Here is a 14,958-nt window from a genome sequence, read left to right on the forward strand (position 1 = left end):
GCAGCAGGGACATGTATACTCATCTAAAGAAGGAAAAAAGCAACCAAACACGTATACAAAAATAACAAAACGATGAACGACAAAATAACAGTCTTGAAGGCAACACAGCAATCCAAGAACAATCTCCCACAAACACTTAACCAAACACATACCCATATATAGGACTCTCAATCAGAGGCAACTAGAAAACACCTGCCTCCAATTGAGAGTCCAACCCCAATCAACTAGCCATAGAAATACAACAGACTAGAAACCACATAGAAATACAAACATAGAACATAACCCCAAAAAACCCGGAACTAACTAAACAAACACCCTACTAAATAAATCACCACCCCGAACCACATAAACAAAATACCCTCTGCCACGTCCTGACCAAACTACAATAACAAATAACCCCTATTACTGGTCAGGACGTGACATTCACCCCCATTCCCGCTCGAATCCCGTTAACGGGATTGATTTGACAACATCCAGTGAAATTGCAGCGCGCCAAATTCAAAAACAGAAATACTCATAATAAGAATTCATAAAACATACAAGTGTTATACATCAAAATACAGCTTAACTTCTTGTTAATCCAGCCGCAGTGTCGATTTCAGTAAGTCTTTACGGCGAAAGCAGACCATGCAATTATCTAAGGACAGCACCCCGCATACAAACACATGAAAATCATATTTCAACCAGCCAGGTGCGACACAAAAGTCCGAAATAACGATATAATTCATGCCTTACCTGTGAAGATCTTCTTCTGTTGGCACTCCAAAATGTCTCAGAAACATCACAAATGGTCCTTTTGTTCGATAAATTCCTTCTTTATATCCCCAAAATGTCCATTTATTTGGTGCATTTGATTCAGAAATACACCGGTTTCAACTCGCCCAACATGCCTACAAAGTATCTAATAAGTTACCTGTAAACTTGGTCCAAACATTTTAAACAACTTTCCTAATCCAAACTTAGGTACCCTAAAACGTAAATAATTGATACAATTTAAGACGGGAAATACTGTGTTCAATACCGGATAAAAACAATGTGAAGCGCGTTCCAGGTCATGCGCACCAAAAGACTTGAGTCCCTCCGAGTGACACATGGAAAGAACAGGACTACTTCTTAATTTCTCAAAAGAAAAACATCAACCAATTTCTAAAGACTGTTGACATATAGAGGAAGCCATAGGAACTGCAACCATATTCCTATTAAAAAGGTCTTCCCATAGAAACCTCAATGGAAAACAGATTGACGTCAAAAAAACATTTCCCTGGATGGATTGTGCTCGGGGTTTCGCCTACCAAATCAGTTCTGTTATATTCACAGACATTATTCAAACAGTTGTAGAAACGTCTGAGTGTTTTCTATCCAAATCTACTAATAATATGCATATCCTAGCTTCTGGGCCTGAGTAGCAGGCAGTTTACTTTGGGCACGCTTTTCATCCGGACATCAAAATACTGCCCCCTAGCCTTAAGAAGTCCATGCAACTTATTATGTGACTTGTTAAGCCAATGTTTCTTCCTGAACTTATTTAGTCTTGCCATAACAAAGGGGTTGAACACTTATAGACTCAAGACATTTCCGCATTACATTTGTAAAGAATGTAGGAACATTTCAAAAAAATATAATGCCGCACCGGTCTGTGTAGTGTAATGGCTTAGTCGTGCGTGTCAATGCAATATAATCTGAATCATTCTGTCTACAACAAAATCTCTTGCCTAATTCGTTTTGTTTCAGTATGTTGCATTGAAAGTGACTAATATTGCGTTGATTCAATCACAATTGCCACAGTAAAGGGAAACTTTGATAGTTTTAACAGGGAAAACTCTAGAACAGTGGTCACCTACCTTTACTGAGTCAAGATTACTTTCTGAGTCAAAATGCAAGCCGAGATCTACAGCTCAGGTTCTTTTTAGCATGACTTACAAAACATAAGCCTATGCAACATTAACCAATAAAAACAGTTCTGCAGCAATGAGGTTTGTGCTGTAAGCTACAATATAAGCCCGATACATTATCATCGCATGTTTGCTTTGCTTGAATTGCCCTGCCAATGCATTGTTGTCCGGGCCATTCAAAAAAATATTATTTCAAAATTTGAGGTAGGCTGTATGATCACACCGGTAATACATCCTTTGTTGTATTACTTGTGAGGCACAACTGAGTCTGCATACAATTAAATAATTAACTTTTTATTTGTATTTTACTGGGCTGTTGATGGCTGTATCTGATGGTCAATTTCAGCGGAGGGAGAGAGCAGCAGACAGAGGGTTCGTCTCTCAACATCCCTCCTCTCTCCCTTTCCTCCACTGACACTGACCAAAAAGGGACACCTTCTTTCAGCTGATGGCAAAACTCGAGTCGCACAGCGTTATTTCTGCCTCAGGAACAAATTAATGTTATTCCTATGAACAGAGAAAGTTAAATATTCCTCGATATTAAAAAAGACCCAATGTGCTAATAATAACATCAACGCAAGCCCATAGATACACTTTCCTACTCATTCATTACTGCTGCAGTGCTTGTTGTAGCGCTGAGTGGAAATAGGAAGAATGCGTATTTTGTGGCTTATAAAAGTGTTGAATACAAAGTGTTGACAGTGGCGAGTAAGAAGTTAAACATGAACTCACTCATAAAAAAAGCAGTTCTACTTTTTACATTTTAGTCATTTAGCAGACGCTCTTATCCAGAACAACTTACAGTTAGTGCATTCATCTTAAGATAGCTAGGTGGGACAACCACATATCACGGCCATTTGCTGTATTCGTTGACAGCCTCTTTCTAGTCATGGTTTTAAATGTTTTGAATTCTCACACTAGGATATTTTTCTGAAGCTTTCTCTTATGCCTGATAGGTTACTGCAGACACGGTATTCTAAGCCATCCGATTGGCCAGCGGTAGCCCTATTTAGTGCACTTGATTTGCTCTCTGGGCCCGCCGGGAAGGCAGAGTTTGAACCTTCAGACACATGAAATGGTTCCACATGGCAACAATTCTCCTACCGCTAACAGCCCAAGATGAATAACAGCCCGAGACAGTAAAAAAAATAGGAACACAAGGCTTTATCGTTGGGCGTTGTACAGAAATGCTCAGAGATCGACCAGTCGATTGTGTGACGACCCTCCCACTCTGTCTGCCGTATTCTCTCTTGTTCTTGTTTCTTTATTAGGAGGCCGGTGGGCGGAGTTGGAAGGGTCGTCAGATGAAGGGGAAACACCTGGGCTCAGGTGTTTCCCAGGATAAATGGACCTCTTCCCCATTCATTGAGAAGACTCTCTCCACGCAGACACCTTGTTGATATTGGTTGGGGAGTTTTGTGGTTCTTTTGGTTATTTGCTTTGGCACCTTTCAACACTCTGCAATATTACATTCAAGTATGCAACACACTCACTTACATTACTGATTACTGATTACACATGCCATTGTTAACTTCTTAGTTGCTTTATTTAATAAATATATATTTTTGATACACCTTGTCTCCACGTTGTCTCCCTTTTGTTGCGAACCCTGAGCCGGTTCGTAACAATTGCAATCCACCGGTTGGTTACTACAGCTCTGGAAAGTTGAGTAAAGTTCAATCTCATGCTTCTCTCCGTGTGCTGATATTTCTTCTGCATGGCAGTCTCGGGGTACTGCTCGCCAGCGCGAGGTGCAGTTTAGAGGCAACATTGATGGTGAGTATTAACCCTCTGTCCCACTGGACAGAAGTCAAAGACTGCAAAGACTATAAACCACCACTAGGTGAAGTCCAGCACCAGGGTTACAGACATACAGGAAGAGACTGTTATATCAGTTCACCATATGACCACCAATCATAGTAATTTTCTCAGGCAAATGAAAAATAATTTTGAGAGGCAGTGTGTTTATGTATCTAGTTGACAGGGACAACGCACATTAATAAACATTTTAATTTTCACATTGATGTATTTAGTAGTATTTACTATTTATTAGGATCCCCTTTAGCTGTTGCTGAGGCAACTACTCTTCCTGGGGTTGTCGTGGAAATATTTGGTCAATCAAATTTCACAAATACCGGAGCATGTGAGTTCAAATAGACTTTTTATTACTTCATAATAAAAGCCGAGCTGGAATCATGAAAACAACTGCCTTCCAACCTTGGCACAGAATACTTATACATTTGTCCTTCTTACGTCATGCTCATAGTAACTCCTCTTAATGGCTTATCACCACTGGCATTTAGCCACCGTTATTATATTGCCTTCATATTAGGACATGCAACCTGTAGAGTCACAGAAATAGTTTCATAGCAACAGACCTTGGCACTCTACAGGATTAACCAATACATGACATCCTGCTGACTCCCCTGAAAGAGTAACCCCTGTTCTGGAAAAGACCCAAGAGGTGTAACCATAGTTGGCCATAACAGTTACAAGAATAATCACGTGCATGTCTAATGGTGTCCAATGACCTAGAGCACATAGAGGGAACTAGTTTTCTGAAATAAATCATTGCCACATATGTACTGAAAAAAATCACAATAGGGTCCAAACATGAAACAAAATAACAAATAAAGTACAGAAGTATACAGCACTACATTTACATTACAATTGAGCCATACAGCAGACGCTCCCATCCACAGTGACCCACAGCCAGTACATTCATCTTAAGATAGCCAGACGAGACAACCACATATCACAGTCGAATCCTAACCACGTATCACATACATAATACAACACATAATACAATGCAGAAAACAATACAAAATGCATAAACATGTCTGTGTCTCTTCACAGTCTCTATCCTGCCATAAGGTGGTCTTTTATCTGTTTTTATTGCTATCATGAGTTACCTGGGTGGCAGAGAGTTCCATGTAGTCATGGCTCTACTTAATACTGTGTTTCCCAGCCTCTGTTCTGGCCCTGGGGAATGTGAAGAGACCTCTGGTTGCATGTCTTGTCTGGTACCAATGAGTGTCCGAACTGTGAACCAACTGCCTAAACAGACAGTTCAGTAGCTTCAACACATCAACATCTCACACAAAGACCAATAGTGATGCAGTCAATCTCTCCTCAACTTTGAGTCAGGAGAGATAGACATACATGTCGTTGACATTTGCCCTCTGTGTACATCTAAGTGCAATACGTGCTGCTCTGTTTTGTACCAACTGCAACATACTGTATGTGAAAATATCAAATCAAACTTAAGGCCCCCATGCAGTTATTTCAATGTAATTTATTAATAGTCACTGTGTGTGTTTATTTGATAAAAATAACTCAAGTATATTTTTTATAATGTATTTCCCTGAGCCTCTTGTGGACATTGAAATTCTCAGTCTGATCGTGTGGGCGTTGGGAAACAAATGTGAAGATATTTACATAAACAGCCCTGACTGGCTGATAGGATGGTCTAGAGACCACCCACTTACCCAAATGACCAGACATTGGTCTATTATAATCAGATCAGATTGTGGCATCATGAACAGGCTGAAATTCCAGGTATTATTTTCAAACAGCTCTCACACAAAAGGGCATTATCATCATTCTCACAATTTCAGAGTGTTAATTCGACCTCATATGGTGGAAATATCATTAAAACAACTGGAAAATCACATTTTCAAATGCATTGAAAATCGCAACACAATTCACATTAAAACAATCAAATAAAAAGTACAAGCAAACAGGAAACAGTAAAAGGATGAATGAAATAACATAAAACACAGAGGACGTCTAAAACAATCACTGGTTAAAGGCCAAGCTAAAAGTGGGTGTTTTTAAAGGCACCGTTTATAAGGAGTTTATCATGACATCATTAATGCTTATTTAATCATTTACAAATGTGTAAAAAAAATGTTAATAGACAGTTGTAATGCCTTGGTCAAAAGGTGCGATACCTTTTTCAGTGCTTGGAAAATAGTGAGACAATATTTATCTGCGGATATGAACATGCAATTAAGTGACATAAACATCAGTCAGGGAAACAAATCTGATTGAAGAGAGAAGTCAGGGAAACAAATATGGTTGAAGAGAGAAGTCAGGGAAACACATCTGATGGAAGAGAGAAGTCAGGGAAACACATCTGATGGAAGAGAGAAGTCAGGGAAACACATCTGATGGAAGAGAGAAGTCAGGGAAACATCTGATGGAAGAGAGAAGTCAGGGAAACATCTGATGGAAGAGAGAAGTCAGGGAAACATCTGATGGAAGAGAGACATCAGGGAAAAACATCTGATGGAAGAGAGAAGACAAAGAAACACATCTGATGGAAGAGAGAAGTCAGGGAAACACATCTGATTGAAGAGAGAAGTCAGGTGAACACATCTGATGGAAGGGAGAAGTCAGGGAAACACATCTGATGGAAGAGATAAGTCAGGGAAACATCTGATTGAAGAGAGAAGTCAGGGAAACACATCTGATGGAAGAGAGAAGTCAGGGAAACACATCTGATGGAAGAGAGAAGTCAGGGAAACACATCTGATGGAAGAGAGAAGTCAGGGAAACACATCTGATGGAAGAGAGAAGTCAGGGAAACAAATCTGATGGAAGAGAGAAGTCAGGGAAACACATCTGATGGAAGAGAGAAGTCAGGGAAACACATCTGATGGAAGAGAGAAGTCAGGGAAACATCTGATGGAAGAGAGAAGTCAGGGAAACATCTGATGGAAGAGAGACATCAGGGAAAAACATCTGATGGAAGAGAGACATCAGGGAAAAACATCTGATGGAAGAGAGAAGACAAGGAAACACATCTGATTGAAGAGAGAAGTCAGGGAAACACATCTGATTGAAGAGAGAAGTCAGGTGAACACATTTGATGGAAGAGAGACATCAGGGAAACACATCTGATGGAAGAGGGAAGTCAGGGAAACACATCTGATGGAAGAGAGAAGTCAGGGAAACATCTGATGGAAGAGAGAAGTCAGGGAAACACATCTGATGGAAGAGAGAAGTCAGGGAAACACATCTGATGGAAGAGAGAAGTCAGTGATTGTGAGGACATGAAGCACATTATGCAGCTGTCTGCTAAAAACAGAGCTCAGTGCTCAAGAGGCTGTTAGTGGCAAATGTAGTTCATGACATGCTTCTTGTGATTGGTTGCCAGTGTGTGTATGTCCCTTGTGATTGGTTGTCAGTGACTCAGGTGTCTCTGGTTTTGCTCACTGTGGAGTAGATTGGAGGAGCCTCAGAGTATCTGTGTGGATGATTGACAGTAGAGTAGGCACGGCTTTGACTGACGTTGACAGTGGCATAGTCACCAGAAAAAGTGCCCTCTTTAGTGATGGCGGCAGTGGCTTCATTAGGCCAGCTGGTGTTCTTGTGGAAGTTGACGCTGGCGTAGTTGAGAGAGTCAGGGGGGCTTGTGGGTAAGTTGGCGGTGGAGTAGATGGTGGTGGTCTCACAACCTGAACTGGACTGTAGGGGGCGGTCCTTTATTTCCTCATAGTCACCATCACCATGACAACCCTGGAGAGGAGGAAAAGGAGGAGGGATGGGAGGACATGATAAGGGAGTGAAGAACATAGATTAGAACATTATCTCTCTATATATCTATCTATCTATAAATATACATCTAACTCTCTCTCTCTGTCACACAAAGACAGACATGCAACGATGCTCAAAGGCAGGCGCTTGCACGCACACACACTGACCTCTATGTCGATCCCAGTGTTCACCCTTGGTGCTGAGGAGTCAGCTGTGGAAGACACACACACACACAGTGTCATACACTTCACACTATTAGTGTTTTCAGAGCCCTGTTCACCATGAGACCTCTATTTCTCAACCAGGGCCAAATAATATTTGTATATGCAAATGATTTCTTTGATATGAAAACTGGGTGCGACAATATTATTTCCCTTTATTTGACACAGTGTGTGTGTGTGTGTGTGTGTGTGTGTGTGTGTTTGTTTGTTTGTTTGTGTGAGGGAGATTGTTACCCACCTGTTTCCTTGTTGAGTTTCCCTCTATAGACTATGAGCAGGCTGACCACAAGCACCAATAGCAGCATGACCAGAATCCCAGATACTATGATGACCACTGATGTATCTGAACACAGACACAAACAGTACCATTAGAACACATACTTTACAATCAGCACTTCTGTTCAACTTACATAGGGCCTTTTACACTAATATGTGAAGTAAGATCTGCCTCTCTTCCTCATGAGATGTGTAACTTTTCTGTTTACTTCCTGTCCTCACATTAGCCTTGGATGTGGTGGTCAACAACGTTTAAACGCAGCCTCACACAACAAAAATGCTGTCGACTGGTATTAAAGTAATTATTGCAGGGGCATGTGGAATCGGAGAGACATTATCTTTTCACTACCACTCAGAAGGAGGAATCTGGTATAGAAGTGTCCCACATTACCTAAAGTCAGATTTGACGCCAGATGAGTCTCTTTACATTACAAAATGATTGTCACGGTTGTCGTCGGTGAATGAGGACCAAAATGCAGCAGGTACGTGAATGCTCATCTTGACTTTTATTTACTATAAGAATGAACATACAAAATACGAAGACGAACAAATAACAGTCTGGCAAAGCATAGGGCTTTACACAGAACAATCACCCACAAATCACAAACACAAACACACCCTCATATATGAGACTCTCAATCAAAGGCAGATAGACAACACCTGCCTTCAACTGAGAGTCCCAACCCCAATTCACCAGACATAGAAACAGACATACTAGACTCCACATAGAAATACCCAAACATAAACCAACACCCGGAATTACTAAAACCAACACCCTTAAATCAAACACACCACCCTGAACCACATCAAACAAATACCCTCTGTCACGCCCTGACCAAACTACAAACAATTAACCTTATATACTGGCCAGGACGTGACAATGATGTGTTGAGAAACTGGTTTTAAACTAGTGCAGCTTAAAAAAGCTCATAGGCTGCATTGACACAGTTCTTTTTCCACTAATTGGTATTTTGACCAAGCACATCAGATCTTTTTACATCCTATCCTTTTCAGGGCTGATCTGATTGGTCAGATTTTTTGGCTGTGTTTAGATGCCTGTTTAAAAGCAGCCATAAAGTTTATTTACCAAATCCATTTTGTGTTGATGATGAGATGGATGATGGGGGTGAGATGGATGATGGTGGTGAGATGGATGATAGTTGAGAGATAGATGATGGTGGAGAGATAGATGATGATGATGAGATGGATGATGATGGTGAGATGGATGATGATGGTGAGATGGAGGTGGCTAAGGATGACAGCGTTGGTGAACCTCGGTTTGATGCTGTTGTTGTTGAAGCAGGTTTTCTTGTGGTGGTGGTTATTGTTGGTGTCGCTAAAAACAAAGGACCACAAAACACAGTTGTTGTGACAATGTGTGGACATTTATCACTGGGCTAACACAACAAAATGTTGTCTACTGGTATTAAAGTAGTTATTGCACAGAGATGTGTTGTCGGAGCACCATGTCTTTACACTACACCACTAAGAGGGGGGATTTGATGCCAGATCCATCTACAGTTGAAGTCGGAAGTTTACATACACTTAGGTTGGAGTCATTGAAACTCGTTTTTCAACAACTCCACACATTTCTTGTTAACAAACTACTGTTTTGGCAAGTCGGTTAGGACATCTACTTTGTGCATGACACAAGTAATTTTTTCAACAATTGTTTACAGACAGATTATTTCACTTATAATTCACTGTATCACAATTCCAGTGGGTCAGAAGTTTACATACACTAAGTTGACTCTGCCTTTAAACCGCTTAGAAAATTCCAGAAAATGATGTCATGGCTTCAGAAGCTTCTGATAGGCTAATTGACATAATCTGAGTCAATTGGAGGTGTACCTGTGGATGTATTTCAAGGCCTACCTTCAAACTCAGTGCCTCTTTGCTTGATATCATGGGAAAATCAAAAGAAATCAGCCAAGTCTCCACAAGTCTGGTTCATCCTTGGGAGCAATTTCCAAATGACTGAAGGTACCACGTTCATCTGTACAAACAATAGTACACAAGTATAAACGCAATGGGACCACGCAGCCATCATACCGCTCAGGAAGGGGACGTGTTCTGTCTCCTAGAGATGAACGTACTTTGGTGTGAAAAGTGTAAATCAATCCCAGAACAACAGCAAAGGACCTTGTGAAGATGCTGGAGGAAACAGGTACAAAAGTATCTATATCCACAGTATATTGACCAAACCTGAAAAGCCACTCAGCAAGGAAGAAGCCACTGCTCCAAAACTGCCATAAAAAAAGCCAGACTACGGTTTGCAACTGCACATGGGGACAAAGATCGTATTTGGAGAAATGTCCTCTGGTCTGATGAAACAAAAATATAACTGTTTGCCATAATGACCATTGTTATGTTTGGAGGAAAAGGGGCTTGCTAACCAAAGAATACCATCCCAACCGTGAAGCACGGGGGTGGCAGCATCATGTTGTGGGGGTGCTTTGCTGCAGGAGGGACTGGTGCACTTCACAAAATCGATGGCATCATGAGGAGGAACATTATGTGGATATATTGAAGCAACATCTCAAGACATCAGTCAGGAAGTTAAAGCTTGGTTGCAAATGGGTCTTCCAAACGGACAATGACCCCAAGCATACTTCCAAAGTTGTGGCAAAATGGCTTAAGTACAACAAAGTCAAGGTATTGGAGTGACCATCACAAAGCCCTGACCTCAATCCAATAGAAACTTTGTGGGCAGACCTGAAAAAGAGTGTGTGGGCAAGGAGGCCAACAAACCTGACTCAGTTACACCAGCTCTGTCAGGAAGAATGGGCCAAAATTCACCCAACTTATTGTGGGAAGCTTGTGAAAGGCTACTCAGAACGTTTAACCCAAGTAAATCAATTTAAAGGCGATGCTATTAAATACTAATTGAGTGTATGTAAACTTCTGACCCACTGGGAATGTGATGAAAGAAATACAAGCTGAAGTAAATAATTCTCTCGAAGATTATTCAGAGATTTCGCATTCTTAAAATAAAGTGGTAATCCTAACTGACCTAAGACAGGGAATTTTTACTAGGACTAAATGTCAGGAATTGTGAAAAACTGAGTTTAAATGTTTTTTGCTAAGGTGTTTGTAAACTTCTGACTTCAACTGTATGTACAATATACAAATATGTTTATGTGATAGAATAAAATGTGCCTTAATAATAACTAAATAATAACACAGCATCATAATGTGTACCAGGAAGTAATATGCTCTTCACTTATCTGAATGGTGATAATATGATCTGTGTGCTCTAGTGATGTCTGGACCACGAACACAACAGTGAATTCAGCTCACTGCAGTGGCCTGCCCAGTCACCAGATCTCAATCTAATTGATTATCTGTGGGATGAGATGGAATGAGCTATTTGGAGTAGAGATCCACTACCAACCAACTTGATACAACTGTGGGAAGCAATGGAGTCAATACGGGCCAGCATCCCTGTGGAACGCTTTGGACATGTTGTAGAGTCCAAGCCCTGACGAATTGAGGCTGTTCTGAGGGCAAAAGGGGGTGCAGCTCAATATTATTAAAGTGTTGCTAATGTTTTGTCCACTCAGTCTATAGTCTGACTGCTGACAGGGTATCGCCTGGGTAGTTGTTCTGTACACCACATAGATATCTCCCAGCGTCCTCTTGGGTTAGTCTGCTGATGGTCATGGTGAAAACTCTGTCTGTCTTGTTGTGGAACAGTGAGAACCTCCCGTTCTGGCTTTTGGTTGTTGTCACTTTAACATCACCTAGACACTTAGATCATGTCTTCTCTTTGCAGAAGTATTTCTGATTGTCTTCATACTTTTCATCATAAACACAGTGGATGGAGACTGACCGTTCTTCATACTGTAGCCAGTCACTGCAGTGGGATTCTCACAGCACCAATCTGTCATTTAAACAAACATGTAGGCCTAGCGCTCAGAAAGAAGTTCAGCCCATTTATTATCAAATAAATACATACCATAACAGAACAAGAGTGGTTTGGAAACGGCAATGACAAGGACTTGCACACCATGAAACATCCATGTCTAATGTATTAATGATGTGATCATTGGTCCTCCATTACATGTACTATACTGTGTGTGTTTGATCACATTGTTCACGCCAGTTGAATGACCTGGACTCATTTAGGGCAGAATTTTGATGTGAGACGCGGTTCTCTTAAAGGGGATATCCGCAGTTCAAACATCAACAAAGTGGCCACACCATCACTGTTTTTGGTAAACAGCTGAGGGTTTGGGCTGGAGAAATTTAACCACTAACATTTATAAACAGAGCTATAGATGCAAGGACTGACCATCCACGAGATCAACATTGTAGTTTTTACCATGGTTTGAGTCTTTATAGTGTTTATGTTTACAATTACATTGTTTACAAGTTAAACCATTACATGTACTATACTGTGTGTTTCATGCCATTGTTCATGCCAGTTGAATGAACTGGCTTCATTTACAGCGGAATTTTGATTTGAGATAAATGGGAATGTATCATTAATTGAAAAAACTGTTTGCAAAAGTGAATGAAAAATATGGAATAAAGTGGATTCGGGCCAATAGCAGAAGCTTGAATAGGAATGTATAATGTAATATGTTGGGTATGAAAGTGATCAAGTTTTGAGGATGAGAATCAAAGGTTTACACTACCTTTAGAGACTTCAAGGTTGACTTTAATGTAGTTATCTTGTCCCCATTTGTCCACTCCACACCAGTAACTCCCAGCATCCTTTAACGTCAGGTTGGTGATGGTCACAATGAAGACACTTTCCTCTCTGTTGTCCTTCAGAGAGTATCTCCCTTTAGAAGCACTGTTTTCCCCCACCTCAGTCATAATAACTTTGTCTTTATTAAAAACAGGACAATCCCCTTTACAGAGGTACTTCTGGTGGCTCCTCCACTCCTCTCTATAGGAGCATCTGATCTGAACCTCTCCTCCCTTATATCCTTCCACTGTGATCAACTCTGCTGAACACACACTCCACACAGCAGCTGTAGGACACACCATCAGTCTCATTACAAACATTACAAACACCCCAGCTTCCATTTCACATACTGTAAGAGTGGATTCTGGTCTGGTACACCACTGGTGTTCCCCATCACATCCATCAGTACATACTGGACCTTGTGTTCCTCAGTGTCCCCTCCCCTTTATCTAACAACATTATCAGTGAGTGAATGCAGTTACACTGTAAAATGTTATAACCAAATGTATCCAACTATAGAGAGGAGTCACTGGAGATGTGTTCATTCAGTCTGATGTACTCACCTAAGAGGAGGACAATCTTCAGTGTGGGGACCAGCAGGATAACCATGATGACTTGTGGCTCCCAGCTAGTTCAAGTCTCTTTAGACCCTGTACATCCTGTTTACTCCAGTCCCCTCAATACTTCTACGTCCAGTTACCACCCCAGTACAGCAAGGTCTGTTCCTGCAGTGTGCATGAGAACCACTCTGAGAGAGAGAGAGTGTGTGTGTGTGTGTGTGTGTGTGTGTGTGTGTGTGTGTGTGTGTGTGTGTGTGTGTGTGTGTGTGTGTGTGTGTGTGTGTGTGTGTGTGTGTGTGTGTGTGTGTGTGTGAGTGTGTGTCTACACTGAGTCACGGAAGTCCTGCTGTTTGACTAAGTACTTCCTGAAACGGTTTCACTTCTCAGTGACACTTTGTAATAACTTCCATCAATAAACAATTTCTAAGACATTTATAAATAGTTTGCTCACCGTGATTTAATCATTTATTCCTACAATATATGTTAAACATGATCCTGCTTTAAAGGAAGAGCACCTTATAAAGTCTTCATAAATTCTTCTTAAAAGGTTCATAAGTACTTCATACGGTTATAGATGATTTATAACAAATGTATGTCATGTTTTATAAAGGGTTAATAAACTTGGCTTAAATGTGTGACATAACCACCATTTTGTGGACCACACTGTGGACCACACTATTTACTGTTTACCAAGATATATTTTTAGCTGTCTATTTACCACCACAAAACAATGCTGGCACTAAGTCCGCTCCTCGGTGTCGTAGAGACGCGACAGTGCGTCAGCCTTCCGGTTCCGGGAACCTGGAATGTACGAGAGGGTAAAGTGAAACCTCGTAAAGAACATGGCCCACCTTGCCTGACGGGGATTAAGCCTCCTCGCTGCCCGGATATACTCCAGGTTACGGTGGTCGGTCCAGATGAGAAAAGGGTGACGTGCCCCCTCAAGCCAATGTCTCCACACCGTCAAAGCCCTGACCACGGCTAACAGCTCCCGGTCCCCCACATCATAGTTGCACTCCGCCGGGCTCAGCTTCTTGGAAAAGAATGCACATGGGCGGAGCTTCGGAGGAACGCCCGAGCGCTGCGATAGCACAGCTCCTACCCCAGCCTCGGACGGGTCCACCTCCACTATGAATGGCAAAGAGGGATCCGGATGCGCCAGGACAGGAGCGTTGGTAAACAGCACCTTCAGACGATGGAAGGCTCTGTCCGCCTCTGCTGACCATCGTAGCCGCACCAGACCCCCCTTCATCAGTGAGGTAATGGGAGCCGCCACCTGGCCAAAACCCCGGATAAACCTCCGATAATAATTAGCGAACCCCAAGAACCGCTGCACCTCCTTCACAGTGGTTGGGGTTGGCCAATTACGCACAGCCGTAACGCGGTCACATTCCACCACCACCCCCGAGGTGGAAATGCGGTATCCCAAAAAAGAGACAGCTCGTTTGGAGAACTCACATTTCTCAGCCTTGACGTATAGGTTATGCTCCAGCAGCCGCCCAAGCACTTTACGTACCAGGGACACATGCTCGGCGCATGTGGCGGAGTAGATCAGGATGTCATCGATGTACACCACCACACCCTGCCCGAGCATGTCCCTAAGGACCTCGTCCACAAAGGATTGGAAGACAGCGGGAGCGTTCTTTAACCCATACGGCATGACGAGGTACTCATAATGGCCCGATGTGGTACTAAATGCGGTTTTCCACTCGTCTCCATCTCGGATACGCACCAGGTTATACGCGCTCCTGAGATCTAATTTCGTGAAGAAG

At 41.8% G+C, this 14,958-nt stretch overlaps 1 protein-coding gene across 1 annotated transcript; it reads right to left on the reverse strand.

Moving 5' to 3' along the window:
- Positions 1-7,033: 7,033 nt before the first annotated feature.
- LOC115170019 (CMRF35-like molecule 8) lies at positions 7,034-13,377 on the reverse strand. Its single transcript, XM_029726237.1, has 6 exons — positions 13,190-13,377; positions 12,571-12,912; positions 9,018-9,266; positions 7,893-7,997; positions 7,601-7,644; positions 7,034-7,415 (listed from the first exon to the last, which is right to left on the reverse strand). Exons 1-6 carry the CDS (start codon positions 13,233-13,235, stop codon positions 7,089-7,091), a joined length of 1,113 nt encoding a protein of 370 aa, XP_029582097.1. The 5' UTR covers positions 13,236-13,377; the 3' UTR covers positions 7,034-7,088.
- Positions 13,378-14,958: the final 1,581 nt, after the last annotated feature.

Source organism: Salmo trutta, chromosome 31 (genome assembly GCF_901001165.1).
Source record: "Salmo trutta chromosome 31, fSalTru1.1, whole genome shotgun sequence".
NCBI lineage: Eukaryota > Metazoa > Chordata > Actinopteri > Salmoniformes > Salmonidae > Salmo > Salmo trutta.